Source organism: Carcharodon carcharias, chromosome 13, assembly GCF_017639515.1.
Source record: "Carcharodon carcharias isolate sCarCar2 chromosome 13, sCarCar2.pri, whole genome shotgun sequence".
In the NCBI taxonomy this organism is placed as follows: Eukaryota; Metazoa; Chordata; class Chondrichthyes; order Lamniformes; family Lamnidae; genus Carcharodon; species Carcharodon carcharias.
The window spans coordinates 40,967,636-40,987,294 of NC_054479.1; the positions used below are offsets into that span (position 1 = coordinate 40,967,636).

General features: G+C 42.0%; 1 protein-coding gene across 11 annotated transcripts in view; it reads right to left on the reverse strand.

The window, feature by feature from the left end:
• Nucleotides 1-15,834, reverse strand: part of rbm19 (RNA binding motif protein 19) — a 276,899-nt gene extending 261,065 nt beyond the window's left edge. For 5 of the 11 annotated variants that reach the window (XM_041202778.1, XM_041202779.1, XM_041202780.1 and 2 more), the window contains exons 1-4: nucleotides 15,360-15,532; nucleotides 15,123-15,242; nucleotides 10,915-11,097; nucleotides 1,787-1,915 (exon numbers count right to left, since the gene is read on the reverse strand). In XM_041202778.1, coding sequence (XP_041058712.1) covers nucleotides 1,787-1,915; nucleotides 10,915-11,097; nucleotides 15,123-15,242; nucleotides 15,360-15,443 — 516 coding nt within the window. In that variant the 5' untranslated portion in view covers nucleotides 15,444-15,532. Of the gene's footprint in view, nucleotides 1-1,786; nucleotides 1,916-10,914; nucleotides 11,098-11,920; nucleotides 12,055-15,122; nucleotides 15,243-15,359; nucleotides 15,538-15,800 lie in introns of those variants that run through there. The other 6 variants (XR_005944826.1, XM_041202782.1, XM_041202784.1 and 3 more) reach the window with 5 other exon arrangements.
• Nucleotides 15,835-19,659: the final 3,825 nt, after the last annotated feature.

The following is a 19,659-nucleotide window of genomic DNA, read 5'->3' on the forward strand; positions in this document are numbered from 1 at the left end:
CTATTTGTCCATTCATTATCATACAAATGTCTACAGAAATTCTATTACAATATTCCTCAATGTCAAACCTTCTACCTTTGTATCATCAGTCAATTTTATTATTTACAATTTTACATCATGCAAATTTTGGTATTATGGTCAATATACACTGGTTTATCCCTCCTTCCTTTCCTCCTCACAGCTCAATTTGTATACATGAGCTTTAAAAAAATTCAATGGATAGAGCTTCTGCTACCTCCTCTCTGACTTTTCTCAATAGCTCATGGTGCATCCCCACATCATTAATCACTTTCCAACATTTATCTTGCAAAAATAATGTACACTATTAGTTATAAGCATTATAAGCCCAAAATTTGGCAAGTTTAAAAGATTTGTCTAATGAAAGTTGGAATCTGATCCAAGCTATATTACACCAATTTTTCTTTTAATATTGCCAGCATCATAGAAAGTTTAATAAGTGAAGCAAGTATACCAGATATTAAGCAGTTGAATTATAACTCTTGCCAAAAGAAGTGATTATATTGCAATTTTGATCCATAATATGACTGAGCAATCTCCAAGAGAATTCAAAAGTGATGCTAAACAAATTTAGGAAAAAGTAATTAGTAGATTATAATTTCTGAATATACTGAAATTTAAACTAGCCTATAAATGATATATTCATTTCGCCACCACGCTTTGTGTTATTCTACCAATGACTTAGTTCCATAAAAGAAGTCACCAAGTCTGCCAACAATGGCACTCAGGCATCTTAGAGGGTTTTGTTTTTCCCCAAATTTACAAGGATTTTTGCTACCATGCATGGTTATCATGCATGTTTTAACACTACATATAAAATAACATATGTGGATAGTATTGGTCTTTTGTATTTAGAGGTCAGTGAAACATTTACTTATACTAGAAATAAATTATAATAGTTGGAAAGATGCTACAGTATAGTTCTGAATGCTGTACACCACATATTACATAATGTAAATAGTTCAAAAACTTTACACAATATCTGGGTTTAAAAGAAGAAAAAACAATTTTCATTTTTTTCCAAAGTTGAAGTAATTTATATTGATTAAGAATTCAGGAAAACAATTAGCCTATTATATAACCCTTTAAGATAAGACAAAAGTTAAAACTATCATACAGTCAGACACTAATGTAGATCCAAGAGCTATTAGGAATTTAGCTAACAGGCTAAATCACAAAAAATTGTCGTTTTGACGTGGTTTATGAAAAGCAAATATCTCTCCTACCCTTAGTATTTTCCCCCCCCAGAGTTTTTAGATTAAGAATCTTTTTCTCTTAATAGTGGAATTCTCTGTACAAGCTCTCTCTCCTAAACATATCTGTTCTCCCACCGGTCAGCAATGTAAAGAATTAAGACTAAACCTTGGAAAGATATCCCTTCTTTGCACAGTGTGGGGGAAACCATAAACAAAATCCTGAATAACTTTGCTAAAGAATGGAAGCAGATTACTATTAAAGCAATTAACTAAATATGCTGTGAGATAAGCCTTGCATTATCACCAGTGAACTAATTTCAAATAGCCTTTTCTTATTGCATCAATACAAACTTAATATATCAAATATGCTTTTCCTTATCCTGAAAATGATGCATAGCATACTGCAGTTGTGTACTTGAGAATACAGTAATTTTTACAAATATTTTGAATGCTTTAAAATTTGTTAAAAACTTAGTAACAATTTGAATTCTATGTGAGTCACTTGTGCTCATTTTATATTCATTTAGATTTTTACTTAAAGGATTACAGACTTGTAAAAAAAAAATCTTTACCTTCTTTTGTTCCGTTTGACTTTTCTGTTCTTTTGCTTTTTCTGGAAGTTGCCCAGTTAGATTTTTCTGCGAGTGTTTGCTCCATGGTCTGGACAAACCTGGATCCCCAAATGATTTACAAAACTCCACCTATAATACACATTAAAGCTATCAGCATTCATCCAAAGTTGCAGCAATAAATTCTATATTTGACCTTATTACAGCTGTGGTTCAAACATGAACAAAACAGCTGAACTCCAGAAGTGAGGCGAGAGCGACTGCTCTTGACATCAAGGCAGCATTCAATTGAGTGCAGCATCAAGGAGTCCTAAGAAAAGTGGAGCCAATGGCAATCAGGTGGAAACTCTCCACTGGCTGGAGTCATACCTAGCACAAAGGAAGGCGGTAGTTTAAGGTCAGTCATCTCAGTTCCAGGACATCACTGCAGGAGTTTCTCAGGTGAATATCCTCGGCACAAACATCTTCAGCTGCTTCATCAATGACCTTCCTTCCATCATAAGGTCAGAAGTGGGGATGTTCACTGATGATTGCACAATGTTTAGCACCATTCACAACTCCTCAGACACTGAAGCAATCCATGTCCAAATGCACCAAGACCTGGACAATATCCAGGCTTGGACTGACCAGAGCAAGTAATATTTGTGCCACACAAGTGCCAGTCATTGGCCACCTTCAACAAGGGAGAATCTAACTTGACAGTCCTTGACATTCAATGCCATTATCATCACTGAATTCCCCACTATCAACATCCTGGGCATTACCATTGACCAGAAACTGAACTGGGCTAGCCATATAAATACTGTGGCTACAAGAGCAGGTCAGAGGCTAGGAATCCTGCCGCAAGTAACTCACCTCCTGACTCCCAAAGCCTGCCCACCATCTTCTATCAGAAGTGTGATGGAATAATCTCCATTTGCCTGGATGAGTGCAGCTCCAAAAACACTCAACAAGCTTGACACCATCCAGGACAAAGCAGCCAAAATATTCACTCCCTCCACCATCAATGAACAGTGGCAGCAGTGTGTACCATCTACAAGATGTACTGCAGGAACTCACCAAGGCTCCTTAGGCAGCACTTGCCAAACTCACGACCGCTACCATCTAGAAGAACAAGAGCAGCATATACGTGGGAACACCACCACCTGGAAGTTCCCTTCCAAGCCACTCATCATCCTGACCTGGAAATATATCACCGTTCCTTCACTGTCACTGGGTCAAAATCCTGGAACTCCCTCCCTAAAAGCACTGTGGGTGTACCTACACACACGGACTGCAACGGTCCAAGAAGGCAGCTCACCACCACCTTGTCAAGAGCAATTAGGGATGGGCAATAAATGCTGGGCTAGCCAGCGATGCCCACATCCTGTAAATGAATTTTAAAAAAGTAAAATATTGCCTTCACACCTGTCGACAAGTCTGAAACTTTAGCAGAGGCCACATTTCCAATGAAGTTACAAAGAATTTTTTCATATATCACATCAGTTCCAATAAATTTGTTCCAAAAAAGATTCCACAAATGTATAATGTATCCCCTCCCCCCGTCATGCTTGTATAACCAGACAGCCAGCCCAATGTACCAGCCATGACCAAGCTGGACAGTTAATGAACAGAATTTATGCATTCTTAATATTTTCCAATGATTCATGAAGAATACTGTAAGAGAAATGGTCGTCTTTTATAGAAATATAAAATGGTTACAGCACAGGTGGACATTCAGTCCTTCAAGCCCATGCTGACTGTCTGCGTGATCAACTCTGCTGTTCCCTCTTCCCAATCTTTTCCCTTCCGCTCTGAAAATTTATATTTAAGTGCTTACCCAACCTGATTTTGAAAGCCACAATTCAAAGATGCCTCCACCATTCTTTCAGCAGGTGCACTCCAGATCCTAACCATTTGAATGTGTAAAAAAATTGTTCCTCATGTCCCGTCTGGTTCTTTTACCTCTCAGCTTAAATTGGTCTCCTCTGGTTGTCAACCCTTCTACCAATGGGAACAGTCTCTCCAAATCTAATCTGGCTATACCTCTCATGATTTAGAACATCACTACCAAACCTCCATTCAACCTTCTCTACTCCAAACTATCCACATAGCTGAAGTTCCTCATCCCTGGAGCCATTCTCGTAAACCTTTTCTGCACCCTCGCTAAAGCCTTCACATCCTTCCTAAAGTGCAGTATCAAGAATAGGACACAACACTCATGTTGAGACTGAATCAGTGTTTTATTCATCATGGCTTCCTTGCTTTTGTACCCTATGACTCTATTTATAATGCCCAAGATCCCATGCCTTTTTAACCACTTACTTTACGTACACTGCAACCTTCAATGATCTGTGCACATACATCCCCCATGTCTCTCTGCTCCTGCACTCCCTTTAGAATAGCACCCTGTAAATTATAATGCTCCTCCTCCCAAAATCCATCACTTCACACTTCTGTTTTAAATTTCAGCTGCGACATGTCCATCTATTCAACCAGCTCACTTATGTCCTCTTGAAGTGTATCACTAGCCTCACAATTCTTCAAAGTTGTATCACCTGCAAATTTTGAAATTGTGCCCTGTGCACCCAAATTCAGGTCATTAATATATATCAAGAAGTGCAGTGATGCAAGTGCTGACACTGGGGAACCCCGCTGTATACTTTCATCCAATCTGAAAAACAACCATCTGTACTTGGCATTTGCTTTAAGGGAGGGGGGGGGGGGTGAAAGTTCATATAGAAACTAGGAAGGTTCTGTTTCGGTCAGCAATGAGTGGCTTAGGTCAATTTGAAGTCACGAAAGTCAACATTACTTGTAGGTTTCCACATTGGCAAAGAAATTTAAAGCGCTTGTAGCATCATTCCAAGTAATTTAAGGTGAGACTAACTTTTTTCTATAAAAATAAAAGATAGATCAAAAATGTACAACTAGGCTTCGCTTGCTTCCTAATGCATTAAAAATATGAACATACAGAAAAAAGGGACTGAAAAATACCAGCTGGCCCATCCAGTCTATCCCATGCATCCAATCATGTTGCAAATAAGCCTTGGGGGCTTTCAATATGCCTCACCCAACATCAGCCATGCGATCTCCAGGGAGAAGCAGATTTTTTAAAATGTCAGATCAATTCAAGGGAAAGAGAATTCTGGAAAATCCCTCCCAAACCAAGACGATTCAAAACAAGTTTGCGGAGGTAATGGTGACAGCAAGGTGCATCATCAAACATTTACCTTTTCTACCCAATGATATCACCATACTCTTGCATACCTCTTTGGATATTTACAGTGCATTTTTCACTAAAACATTATGCAGCAAACTCTATCATACTAATATAGGCCATTGAAAAAACAATACAAATAAACAGCAGCACAGCAACAGCCCATTCAGCCTACTTGGCCCATGCCAGCACTAATGCTCTACTAGCCTCCTAACTAACCCCATCAGTATGTATCTCTATTCATTTCTCCCTCATGAACTAATCCAACTTATCCTTAAGTGCATTTATACAATTCTCAACTACTCCATGTGGTAGGAAGTTCCGCACACTTTGACTAAAGCAGTTTCTGGATGCCTTGCTGGATTTATTAGTGAAGGTAAACTCAGTGAACCATTAGAGAAGGTCTAGCTAAGGATCTTCAAAATTTCCAGAGGGGTTTTCTCTTTGTTCGATCATGTAATAAACCAGAATTAAAATCAAACCCAGCCATTCCAAAAGCAGCAGTAACAGGCACTGAGAATAAAAGCTGAAGAACTCTTAGAGATCTTGGGCACTAAGAATACCAGGGCCCCCCCACTCCTATGCACAACCCATCCCAAATTCATTAAAATCTACCACAATGGAGAAAACTGAACTATTGCACTTCGATGCAGAGTGCATCTCTGAAAGATTAACTCAACTAAGGTGGTGACAGGTTTAAGTCCAGACACTGGCAGTTTCCTTAAGCATCAATGTAAATTACAAGGTATAAGCAAGTGGTCAGTTACCCATGACATCCTTCATGATTACAACTGCAGCATGCTGTCAGTCTTTGCTCTCATCAGTCCCTCGATACAATTCAACATGGTTAATCATTCCAGCCTCCTCCGCTGCCTGCTTTCACAGTGCCCATCTTCATCAAACTGCTCATGTAGTTCCACTCCTATCTGCTCAAAACAGCCACACATCTGTGGTTTCTCATCCCAACCAGAGTTACAACTGGAAATGCTTCAATTAATGCAAATTGCTTCTTTGCCTCGTACTCCACAAATTCTTGGTCATCCAACCAACCTGTCCTTGCTGATCTACAATGGCTGCCCGCCCTTCAATGCACTGATTTCAAAATCTTTGTAGGAGGAATGCAAAAATCTTGTTATTTAATGTCCCCTGGCTTCCACCCCACCACAGACCTTCTCCTTTGTTCTTCCTGGCCCCTCCCCCCGCCTTCCACTGGCTTAAAATCTCTTGCATTTCCATTTCTCTTCAGTTCTGATGAAAGTTCATCAACCTGAAACATTAACTGTTTCTCTCCACAGGTGCTGCCTAACCTGCTGAGTTTTTCCAGCATTTTTTGTTCTATATCAGGTATCCAGCATTGCAGTATTTTGCTTTTGTCAAAATCGTTGTTGCCCTCTTTAGTTCCCTCCACAGCCTCAGCTTACTCTGTCTGCAGTTTCTTTTAATCAGGTTTCCCCCACCTTTAAAATTTTATGATTTGACCAAACTTTGGCTCACCTCCCCTCGTTTTTCAACAATGATTCACATCCAAAACTTAAGATGTTGCACTGATTAATTTAATACCTTTGATATTAAGCTGCTCTGTAAAAACTAATTATTAAGAAGTGGGTAGGCAGCTACATTAATACAAATACAAAGCCCCATCAATGATCATCAGGAAGGGGGTTTGACAGGCTTAGTGAAGCTTCAAAAAACAAAAAAAACTGCGGATGCTGGAAATCCAAAACAAAAACAGAATTACCTGGAAAAACTCAGCAGGTCTGGCAGCATCGGCGAAGAAAAGAGTTGACGTTTCGAGTCCTCATGACCCTTCGACAGAACTGAGTGAATCCAAGAAAGGGGCGAAATATATATTTCACCCCTTTCTTGGATTCACTCAGTTCTGTCGAAGGGTCATGAGGACTCGAAACGTCAACTCTTTTCTTCTCCGCCGATTTCACCCCTTTCTTGGACTCACTCAGTTCTGTCGAAGGGTCATGAGGACTCGAAACGTCAACTCTTTTCTTCTCCGCCGATGCTGCCAGACCTGCTGAGTTTTTCCAGGTAATTCTGTTTTTGTATTAGTGAAGCTACAATTGTCCTAAATAGATTGTGGCAATGATTAGTTACATGTTAAGTGTTTCATTGTTTTTATCAGATGCAATGTCTATTAGTAAACAGTTTGACTGGCTTCTTTATTGATAACTCAATCCGAGCAGATAAACACAGCTAAATATCCAGCATACAATGGTGTAAGGCATGGAGGGTGGCACCCCTTTTAAAAGAGTACATTTTTTCAGCTAAATCAGGCGGTCTATAACTATGGACAAAGTACACCAATGTTGCCACAATGCTGCATCAATGTATGTTACTGTATGAATGTGATTATAGATGAGGGGGATCAACAAAAAACTTGAAAAAAAATTTAGTGTTTTAAAACATGAAAACGATTCAATGGTAAACAAATAATCCTCTCTCAGTCCCTAAACGAATTTAAGGAAAGTACATCAACAATGTATGAACTGCAAAATAGTAAGTATTTCTTTTATTCATTCACGGCATGTGGGCTTTGCTGGCTGGGCCAGCATTCATTGCTCATCCCCAGCTGCCCTTGAGAAAGGTGCAAATGATGCAAACCTCAACCGAGCTGCCTTCTTGAACCGCTGCAGTCCATGAGGTGTAGGTACACCACAGTGCTATTAGGAAGGGAGTTCCAGGATGTTGACCTAGCGACAGTGAAGGAATGGCGATATAATTCCAAGTCAGGATGGTGAGTGACTTGGAAGGGAACTTCCAGGTGGTGTTCCCATCTATCTGCTGCCCTTGTCCTTCTAGATGGTAGTGGTCGTGGATTTGGAAGCAGCTGTCAAGGGAGCCTTCGTGAATTCCTGCAAGGCCTCTTGTAGATGGTACACGCTGCTGCTACTGTTCGTTGGTTGTGGAGGGAGTGAATGTTTGTGTAAGTGGTGCCAGTCAGGTGAGCTGCTTTGTCCTTGATGTCCAAGTTTCTTGAGTGTTGTGGGAGCTGCACTCATCCAGGCAAGTGGGGAGTATTCCATCACAATCCTGATTTGTGCCTTGTAGTTGGTGGACAGGCTTTCGGAAGTCAGGAGGTGAGTTACTCGTCACAGAATTCCTAGCCTCTGACCTGCTCTTGTAGCCACAGTATTTATACGGCTAGTCCAATCCAGTTTCTGGGCAATGGCAACCCCCAGGATGTTGATAGTGGGGGATTCAGTGATTATAATGCCATTGTCAGCCCAAGCTGGATATTGTCCAGGTCTTGGTGTCTTTGGACATGGACTGTTTCAGTATCTGAGGAGTCATGAATGATGAACATTGCACAATCATGAGTGAGCGGGCATCCCCACTTCTGGCATTATGATGAAAGAAAGGTCATTGATGAAGCAGCTGAAGATGGTTGGGCCTAGGGCATTACCCTGAAAGAACTCCTGCAGTGATGTCCTAGAGCTGAGAATCCTGACCTCCAAAGTCACAACCACCTTCCTTTGTGCCAGGTATGACTCCAATCAGTGGGGAGTTTTCCCCCTGATTCTCATTGACTCCAGTTTTGCTAGGGCTGCTTGATGTCTAGCTTAGTCAAATGCTGCCTCAATGTCAAGGGCAGTCATTCTCACCTCACCTCTGGAGGTCTTTTGTCATGTTTGAACCAAGGGTATAACGAGGTCAGGAGCTGAGTGGACCCGGTGGAAATCAAACTGGGCGTCAGTGAGCACATTATTGCTAAGCAAGTACTGCATAATAGCACTGTTGATGATCCCTTCTGAGAGCAGACTGATGGATCGGTAATTGGCCAGGTTGGATTTGTCTTGCTTTTTGTGTACAGGACATATTTGGGCAATTTTCCACATAGCCGGGTGGATGCCATTGTTATACTGGAACAGCTTGGCTAGGGGCACAGTAAGTTCTGGAGCACAAGTCTTCAGTACTATTGCTGGGCTATTGTCAGGTCCCATAGCCTTTGCACTATCCAGTGCCTTAAGGCGTTTCTTATATCACGTGGAGTGAATGAAATTGGCTGAATGCTGGCATCTGTGATGCTGGGGACCTCCGGAGGGGCAGGGATGGATCATCCCTTGGCACTTCTGGCTGAAGATTGTAGCAAATGCTTCAGCCTTATCTTTCGCACTGGCATGCAGGGCACCCCCATCATTGAGGATGGGGATATTTGTGGAGCCTCCAACTCCAGTGAGTTGGTTAATTGTCAACCGCCATGCACAACTGCATGTGGAAGGACTGCAGAACTAAGATCTGATCCATTGGTTGTGGGATCGCTTAGCTCTATCACTTGCTGCTATGCTGTTTGGCATGCAAGTAATCCTGTGTTATAGCGTCATCGGTTTGACACCTCATTTTTAGGTGTGCCTGGTGCTACTCCTGGCATGCCCTGCTGCAATCTTCATTGAACAAGGGTTGATCCCCTGGCTTGATGATAATGGTAGAGTGGGGGATATGCCAGGCCAAGAGGTTACAGATTGCATTTGAGTACAATTCTGCTGCTGTTGATGGCCCACAGCACCTCATGGATGCCCAGTCTTGGGTTGCTAGATCTGCTTGAAATCTATCCCATTTAGCACGGTGGTAGTGCCACATAACATGATGGAAGATATCCTCAATATGAAGGCGGGAGTTCATCTCCAGGACTATGCCGCGGTCACTCCTACCAGTACTGCCATGGACAGATGTACCTGCGGTAGGCAGGTTGGTGAGGATGAGGTCAAGTATGTTTTTCCCTCATGCCGGTTCCCTTACCACCTGCCGCAGACCGAGTCTTGCAGCTACGCCCTTTGGGGCTTGGCCAGCTCGGTCAGTAGTGGTGCTACTGAGGCACTCTTGGTCATGGACATTGAAGCCCCCACCCAGAGTACATTCTGTGCCCTTGCCACCCTCAGTGCTTCCTCCAAGTAGTGTTCAACATGGAGTACTGATTCATCAGCAGAGGGAGGGTGATACGTGGCAATCAGGAGGTTTCCTTGCCCATGTTTAACCTGATGCCATGAGACTTCATGGGATCCGGATGTTGTTGATGTTGATGATTCCAAAGCAACTCCCTCCAGACTGTATGCCACTGTGCTGCCACCTCTGCTGGATCTGTCCTGCTGGACACACAGAACATACCCAGGGATGGTGATGGTGGTGTCTGGGACATTATCTGTAAGATATGATTCTATGAGGATGACTATGTCAGGTTGTTGCTTGCCTAGTCTGTGAGCCAGCTCTCCCAATTTTGGCACAAGCTCCCAAATGTTAGTAAGGAGGACTTCGCAGGATCGACAGAGCTGAGTTTGCCGTTGTCGTTTCCAGTGCCTAGGTTGATGCCAGGTGGTCCGTCTGGTTTCATTCATTTTTTGAGACGTTGTAGCAATTTGATACAACTTGGCAGCTTGCTAGGCCATTTCCGAGGAGATTTAAGAGTAGGCCAGACCAGGTCATTAGTGAACCAGGTAGGTTTTTACAACAATTAGCAATGGTTTCATGGTCATCATTATACTTTTAATTCCAGATTTTTATACTTTAATTCCAGACTTTTATTGAATTCAAATTCCACCATCTTGCATGGTGGGATTCAAACCCAGGTCCCCAGAGCATTACCCTGGGTCTCTGGATTACTAGTCCAGCGACAATACCACTGTGCCATCGCCTCCCCCCATTACAAATTCAAAAAATATTACAAAACTGGAGATAAAAATTGTTGAGATCTGTCACTTTGCTCTTATTCATCAGGATTACATCACAAAAGGTACAATTTGTATTAATTTGTGAACTTCTACTTTCAAAAGTGTACTGATATCTTCAACAATACTGAACCATAAACACCTTCATCAAGGATTGAGGGGTCTCAGGAGATATCAAACCAACAACATTATGACAACTAGTAACTCATTTTGCAAAATAATATATGCTTTAAAATAAATCAATACCGCACAACACTTACAGCAATTCTAGAAGTGTCTATGTAGCTCTTATTGAAGTGTTTTAAAGCAGCTTGTGCTTCCTCTTCTGTTTTGAAGCCAACAAATCCAAATTTTCGAAATTTTCCATCCTTTGTGAACTTCAGTATGCAGTCTGTTAATGTTCCAAAGGCACCAAACAGAGTTTTAAAACGTTCATCTTTCATCTGGGAAATGAAAAAGTAACACTTAAACAACCACAGATCAAACTATGACATACCTTTGCATGCTGATACTCCAGTCAGAGATTATTTTACACAGAAACCAGCACTTAAATAGGCAACATGCTTTGCTCAGCAACAATCTCAGACAGTATTCTGTTCATCCAGATTACAAATAATGATTGGACAATTATATTATTGGTAATACAGGAAGTCTTACTTGAGTAGCTTTTTAGAACCAGGGTCTCAAAGGAACCAAGCCCTTAAGTCTACAAAAGCTTCACTCTCGAAAAGCAGATTGGTTTAGGCGTTCAGCAACAGCTCTGGAAAATAATTCAGTGTTCGAATTTTTTAACATTCATTCATGGGATGTCGGCTTCGCTGGCTGGGCCAGCATTTATATTCACACAAAATTAGCTTGAATACGGATGGCAGCATTTTTAGAGCAAATGAGCTGTGCCATAAAAATCTAAAGTGTAGCTCACAGTGACTCATTGGGCAAGTTACAGACCCGAGTTGGGTGGATCGCCAGGAGCCGGACTGGGCTGCCCACATTGCCGGGTTAAAATGAAGCTGAGACTGCACTGGGTGAACAACAGGAACACACACTTGTTCCTGCAACGCAGTGAGCTAGGGGGGATGCTACAACATGATAAGCGAACAGGTTTAACTCTGGCCAGTGCCCGGTATATTCAATTGCTGACAGTGGGGCTAAGACCACGTTGTGTTTTGTTCAGGTTTGGGACTCACTTAAGATAAGTAAGTGTGAACTGAGGGAGTTGAACATGAATAACACCGGGCCGAGTCTCCCTCGCCCTCCAGGACTTACCCCGCTCGGCAGGTTCTTCACAATGAGCCGGGACATCCCGCTGCTTCGCTCTCCCTCCCGGGTCCGAGCGCGTGCGCTCTGCCTTCCCCCCCCCCCCCCCCCCACTGGGTCCTGGGTCCTCGCTCTGGATCTCCCTCCCCCAGGTCCTCGTGCTCTCCTGTAACCGTCACAGCCGCCGCGAGCCGGAACCTCTGGCCGCTAACGCGAATTTCCCCCTCCCACAACCCCTTGCGGCTCGGACTACGGCAAGGGGCAATGGACAAAACCCTCCTGCACTTCAAAATGGTTCAATAAACGCTCCTCTCCCGGTGGAGCAGACCGATTGATACATTAAAGGGTGCGAGATTTCGGCAGTGTTTTCAGGGTAGCTTTCTGCAGAAATCTGACCTCGAACCAACAAAAGGGGCGATGCTATATTAGGTTTAGTAACGAGACAGATTTAGTATGTGCCTAACAGTATGTGAACTTTCATCTATTAGCCATTATAATATGATGGAGTACAATGTAGTGTTTGAAAGGGATAACAGGAATATGGTTCTAGATTTATGTTAGGCTGACTCCAATGAGATAAGACATAAACTGTCCACAGTAAACTGGGCAAATCTGTTAATGAGTAAAATACCAAAGATCCATGGTATGTGTTCCAGGAAGAATTCAATGTGATACAGAGCCGGTTGATACTCCTAAGAGGCAAGGACCCAACTTGCCACAGAAAAAAGACAGCCCTGGACAACATAAAGGGGCACCGAATAACATAAAACTAAAGGAAAATGCAATACAAAAATGCAAAGGCTAGCAGAAACCCTGGCAACTGGGAGTCTTACAAGGAACAACAAACGCGACAAAACAGATTGCAAGGGTTACAAAAGAGTATGAAAGGAAACTTGCAAGGGATGTCAAAAATCAACACAAAAAATTACAACTATATTAGTAAAACGAGGGGGACAGGAACAATGCAGACTCCTTGAAAACTGATAACGGTGATATTGTAAATGAAAATAAGGAAATGGCGAATATGTTGAATAATTACATTACATCGGTTATTACAACGCAAGGAAACTAATATTGAATCAGGGACTGAAACTCAACAAAGTGACATTAATGAGGAAAGCAATGACATGAAGGAATGACAAATCATCAGGACTAGATAGTTTCCACCCCAGGCTTTAAGGAAGAAGGTACAACATTGCAGCTGCCCTAACTATAATTTTTCAAAGTCCTCTTGGTTCGGTAAACATTCCTTTAGATTGGAAAATTGTGCATGTCACTTCACTATTTAAGAAATATGAAGGGGAAACCATGGAATTATAGACCAGTTAACCTAGGAAATTACTAATCTATAATTAAGAATAGAGTGACTGAATGTCTTGAAAATTTTCAGCTGATCAGAAAGAGTCAGTGCGGATTTGTAATGGTAGGTCATGCCTGACAATCCTGATTGAATTTTTTGAAGAGCAGACTGAAGTAGTGGACAGGGAAACGCCTATAGATATTATTTATATGAACTTTCAGAAGGCATTTGATAAGGTTCCTCGTAAGGGACTGTTATCTAAAGTTGAAGGTCATGAAATTGAAGGCAAATTATTGGAAATTAGATAAGCAGCAGGAGACAGAGGATAGCAATAATGGGCAGGTACTCTAATTGCAGTAAATGCCTGAATCTCCTGAAACATTATGCTCAGACATTTCAAGAGAGTTGATCCTTTTCCTGTAAGTCCATGTATACCACATCAACAGCATTACCCTCATCGACCTTTTCTGTCAGCTCTTCAAAAAACTCCAGCAAGTTAATTAAACACAATTTCCCCTTTAGAAATCCATGCTGGCTCTTCCTTATCAATCCATATTTTTCCATGTGACAACTAATTCTATCCCGAATAATTGTTTCTAGAATCCTGCCCACCATTGAAGTTAAACTGACTGGTCTGTAATTGCTGGGTTTATCCTTACAACTTTTCCTGATATATATTAATGATGTGGATCTTGGTGTGCAGGGGACAATTTCAAAGTTTGTGAATGGTACGAAGCTTAGGAGTGTTGTGAACTGCGAGGAAGATGGTGTGGAACTTCAAGAGAACATAGACAAGTTGGCGGAGTGGGCAGATAGGTGGCAGATGAAGTTCAATGCAGTAAAGTGTGAGGTGATGCATTTTGATAGGAAGAACATGGACAGACAATATAAAATAAGCAGTGAAATTTTGAATTGGGTGCAGGAGCAGAAAGACCTGGGTGTAAAAGTGCATAGATCATTGACGGTGGAAGGACAGGTAGAGAGAGCAGTTAAAAAAAGATATAGTATCCTGGGCTTTATTATTAAGGGCATAGAGTGAAAGAGCAGGGAAGTTATGCTGAATTTATATAAGATACTCATTAGACCTCAGCTGGAGTATTGTGTACAGTTCTGGGCACCATGTTATAGGAAGGATGCGAACACATTGGAGAGAGTGCAGAAGAGGTTTACAAGAATGTTTCCAGGGATGAGAAACAACAGCTATGAGGATAGATTGGAGAGGTTGGGTCTGTTCTCCTTGGAGAGAAGAAGGCTAAGAGGAGATTTGATAGAGATGCTCAAAATCATGAGGGAGCTAGACACTCATAAAAGGATCAAGAATGAGAGGGCACAGATTTAAAATGATTTGCAAAAAAAGCAAATGTGACGTGAGAAAAAACTTTTTCACGCAACGAGTGGTATATGTCTGGACACACTGCCTGGAAGTGTGGTGGAGGCAGGTTCAATCGATGCATTCAAGAGGGCATTAAATGATTATTTGAATAGAAACAATGTGCAGGGGTACGGGGAAAAGGCAGGGCAATGGCACTAGGACATAATGCTCATTTAGCGAGCCAGTGCAGACACAATGCTGAATGGCCTCTTGTGCTGTTAAAATTCTGTGATTCTGTAGACCTTGTGTTGCCTCCTTACAACTGGCTCTCAATGTCCATATCCTCAGCCCTGTGGAGGGGCATGTGCATGAGGAGAAGGCAGTTGCTGTTGATGGTGTTGCTGCTCCTCTAGTTCCTTATCAGAGGTCCAAGGTACAGCTGCATAAGCTGCTCCCATGCCACAGTGAAAGCTGACAGCAGGGAAGTGCAGCACAACGTGAGTAAAGTGCAGTACAGGTGAACTGACTTCCAAGAAATTGGAAATCACCTGTTAAGCAGTAAGAACAGATCAGAAGTACTGTAAGTAGCCGCCTCTTACCTGGCCATGACAAGAATTCTTCAGCTTCACTAACCAAAGTAGACTGTCAGTTTCACTGAAGTTGCTCTCTCCGCAGTGCACTCCCTTGGTTGATCTTGGTGAATTGCGTACATACTGTAGCTGAGGAAATACATGCAATGGTTGTCAAAGCCAGACTGCTGAGTTAAAACAGGAATTAATTACCTATTTACATATACAATGACTTACTCAAAAGCTCCGAGGGGAAGCCCGGCTCACCTGCAGACTGTGCAAGTAACACCCGCAAGTGGGGAGGAAGATGAAGGATTTAATACCCCCATTCACTCGAATCCGCACCCCCATCTAGTTGAAGTTCAGATTCTGCCTAATATGTGCTATCTTATGTCTGACATGGGCAGAATTTTGCTCTTGTCGGGCGAGTCAGGAAGCTGACCGCCACCCGCGATCGGGGAAGGAAGGCGATTTCATGCTGGCAGGCCAGCCTGTGCGGCAGGAGGAGGAGTGCGAGCCGGGCGAGCACAATCTTCACGTATGCGTGCAAGATAGCGCTACATAATCTCCCTGAGGCAGAGAGCTGCCTCAGCGAGATGAACTGATTTAAAAAAAAATTAAAGGCTTCATAAATGTTATGAAACATTTGACATGTGACTCTGTCACATGAGCAGGGGCATGGTATTAATGAAAAAATAAAGTTTTTACTTGATTTTTATTTGCTTTTGCAAACCTCACCCCACCGTAAGGTTGGATAGGCAGCGAAAAATTTCTTTTAATCAACTTGTCAATGGCCTTCATAGGTCTTTTAATTGTTGGCGGTCGCGCTGCCGACTCCAACGAGCATCCGCCAACCGAAATATCATGTGAATGCACGATGATGCCGGGTCGCATGCCTGACTTCATCGTGCGTCATTTTACACTCAGTCGTGTCGGCCATGTGCCACCCACTGAACTGAAAATTTTCACCATTGGGTACAAATGACTTTTAAAGAATATGCACTACATTACAACCGCCACTAGGTGGTAGTAGACACTAATAGATCAATATTGGTTCATTAAATGCACAAAATCAAACACACAAATTGTGTTTTAAAGCAATGCCAGTCTTGCAATATATCATTTTAAAATAAACTTTATCCAATGAAAATGTATTTCTTTTTTAAACAAAATGATAACAACTATTCTGTTGTTGAATAATCATGAACTTAACATTACAGTTTTTTGTGCTTTTGATGTCTTTTCCTCTTAGTGCCTTAATATTCTTTTTGTATTTTGAATATTGGGTCTCAAAATAAATATAGAACCTTATCAACATAACACATCCTAAGGCTCTAGTCTCTACCAGTTGTGTGCTGTCTAAATTTTCCCTGTGTGCTCGGTCAAGTATGTTGGCTTATCCGAACTCTAAAAGTCAAAGAGTCATAGAGGTCTATAGCACAGAAAAAGGCCCTTTGGCCCATCGAGTCTGCACCAGTCATACAAGTACCTAACTATTCTAATCCCATTTTCCAGCACTAGGCCCATAGCCTTGTATGCCATGGCATCGCAAGTGCACATCCAAATACTTCCTAAATGTTATGAGGGTTTCTGCCTCTACCACCCTTTCAGGCAGTGAGTTCCAGATTCCCACCACCCTCTGAGTGAAAAAATTCTTCCTCACATCCCCTCTAAACATCCTGCTTCTTACCTTAAATCTATGCCCCTGGTTATTGATCCCTCCACCAAGGGGAAAAGCTCATTCCTGTCTACTCTATCTATGCCCTTCATAACTTTATACACCTCAATCATGTCCCCCCTCAATCTCCTCTGCTCCAGGGAAAATAACTCCAGTCTATCCAATCTCTCCTCATAACTAAAACTCTCCAGCCCAAGCAACATCCTGGTAAATCTTCTCTGCACTCTCTCTGGTGCAGAGAGTGTGACCACAAACAGGTTAAAATGAATGTGTATGTTAATTAGAAGTAAAAAGGATAGAATAACATTGCTAGTAACCAGCCAGCAAAAAAATGTTACAAAACGACAAGGATGTGGAAAAAGCAATGCAGAAGATAACCCTATGGACTATAATCAACACTTAGCTAGCTTCACCATGCATGCCAATTACTGCCTTTCAAAGTCACTAGTTCATCCGATGTGTCAGCTTGTCAGTATTTCCGGAAGGAAATCATATTACACTGAGTAGAAGGCTATCAAATGATCCCCGTGTATTGGAAGGCAGGATTAAAAGTGTTAAAACCAATCAGTTAAATTTAAAAGAAAGACTTGTATTTATATCGCATTTCTCATGATCACTGCATGTCTCAAAGTGCTTCACAGTCAATGAAGTGCTTTTGAAGTGTAGTCACTGTTGTAATGCAGGAAGTGTGACAGCCAATTTGTACACAGTAAGCTCCCACAAATAGCAACGAGCTAATGACCAGATAATGTGTTTTTGTGATGTTGATTGAGGGATAAATATTGGCCAGGATGCTGGGGAATATTATTACATACTCATAATAATCAGTAAGCAAATGAATAAGCTGCTGAACTGGAGACACTATCAGGTCATTCAGAGGGGACACTGTTCAGCTCCAGGTACAAGTTATTTTTTAATGTTCACATTTTTGTGAACATTAGCTGTCCTATTAACAACTGCAGGTTGTAATGATTTATATTTTTATTGGTTTAATATTTAAGGGAGTGCAGGATCCTTGGCTTTAGTAGTAGAGTTATTGAGTACAAAAGGAAGGAAATAATGCTAAACTTTTATAAGTCACTGGATTAGCCCTCAGCTGGAGTATCATTTTGGGCATCACACTTGGGGAAGGATGTAAGGCCTTGGAGACGGTGCAGATGAGATTTACCAGAATGGTACCAGGGATGAGGTGTGTCTGTTATTCGGAAACACTAGAGAATGTGGAATTATTCCTGTTACGGCAAAGAAAGTGAAGGGATTATTTAATAGTGATGTTCAAAAGTATAAGGGGATTATAATAGGGAGAAACTGTTTCCGCTGGCAGGGGGAATGATAACTAGTGGGCACAAATTTAAAGGAGGAATATTATCCCTATGATGCTGTGAAGGGGTGTTGGGAGTAGCTAAAAATTCAAAAATCTGAAACCCGACCCCAGCCTGTCTGGAACACACACTTTGGTTTTAATGGAGTTGGGCTGTGGGATAGCAACTAACTTGCTTTCCCAAGGCGGATCACTTAATTAGTTATTCTAATGGGGCTGCAAATTTTAATAGATTTTTACACTTTATGGTAGTGGACAGGGTTTTGCACGGCCGGGAAACCCAGCAGCTGAAGGGAAACGGGAACATCAGGATCCAGCAGGCAAGTGCCTTTCTAGCACTCCATGTGGGCCAGAAGGAGCAAGAGTGCTTCTGCCCTCCCCCACCACCCCAAATACCTCAACAAACCTGCTTGCCTCTGCATGACTCAAATCTCCCTGGCCTGTGATAGCCCTGACTCACAATCTCTGTCACAATCCGTGATCTCCTTCCTGACCCACAATCTTGCTCTTTGATGGTATGGTACAATATTTATGTCCAACTGAGAGGGCAGAGTAGGCCGTCATTTAATATCTCATTTAAAATATACTACCTTCGGTAGTGTAGTGCTCTTGCAGTGCTGCACTGAATGTCATCCCAAATTTAGTGCTAATGAAGGGACATTTTCTATCCTCCAACCCATGCCTCCCACCCTCAACACCCTTCTTATCTCCCCACCCCACTATTTGCCACTGAGGTTTCTGGGTGGAAATCATAGCAGTGTACAAATGGTGAAGCACTGTATTTCACATTGGTGAGTTTAGGACCACACTGCCAAATGGCCACCAATAGGAGGCGAATCCTGGTCAAAGTATCTAAAAGCAAAACTATCGAAAATAAATCTCCTGCCTTTGGCATTCCCATTGCCTTTCGCCACTGCTGTAAACCGCACTTCCATGTGCTTTAGATTTTCTTTTATTTATAAAAGCAATTAAACGAATTAAGCATTTAAGGTGTAAGAAGTTTGTTTCTCACTGGGCTTTTAGTGGAACCTCTTGTCTTCACAATATCAGAAGAACTATATTCAGGGCTGTTTTGAGTTGTCAGCATTTTGAACCTGCAGGGCAGCATGTATCAGAAGGTCATGGGTTAAAGCACCACTCTAAGGTTGATTGTCTAGCTGAAGCTGACACTTATGTGCAATGCAGAAGAGGTGCTGAATTGTCAGAGATGTTGTGCAACCCCTGGCCTGCTTATCCTAGATAAATTTCAACAAGAGACCCTTCACCAGGTGCTATAGGCTCTATAATTAACACACGCAAGGAGCCTAATGCCTGTTTCAGGCAGTCGCCTGGCACTCTTAACAAATGGGTCACACAAATTTAGTAGTTAGTCTGAATACCTGCAGAGGTTGGGCACACCTCGTCCCACTGTTAAATTGATATGTTTTTAGCTGAAAAGGGGCATAACAGATTCAAATTATTATAATCCAAGGTTCATAATTGGAAAATCATCAGCTTGTATATTATCAAACATTGTGTCACAAAGTTGCTTTGCGTTACAAAAACCGACAAAGGTTCAAAAGGGATGG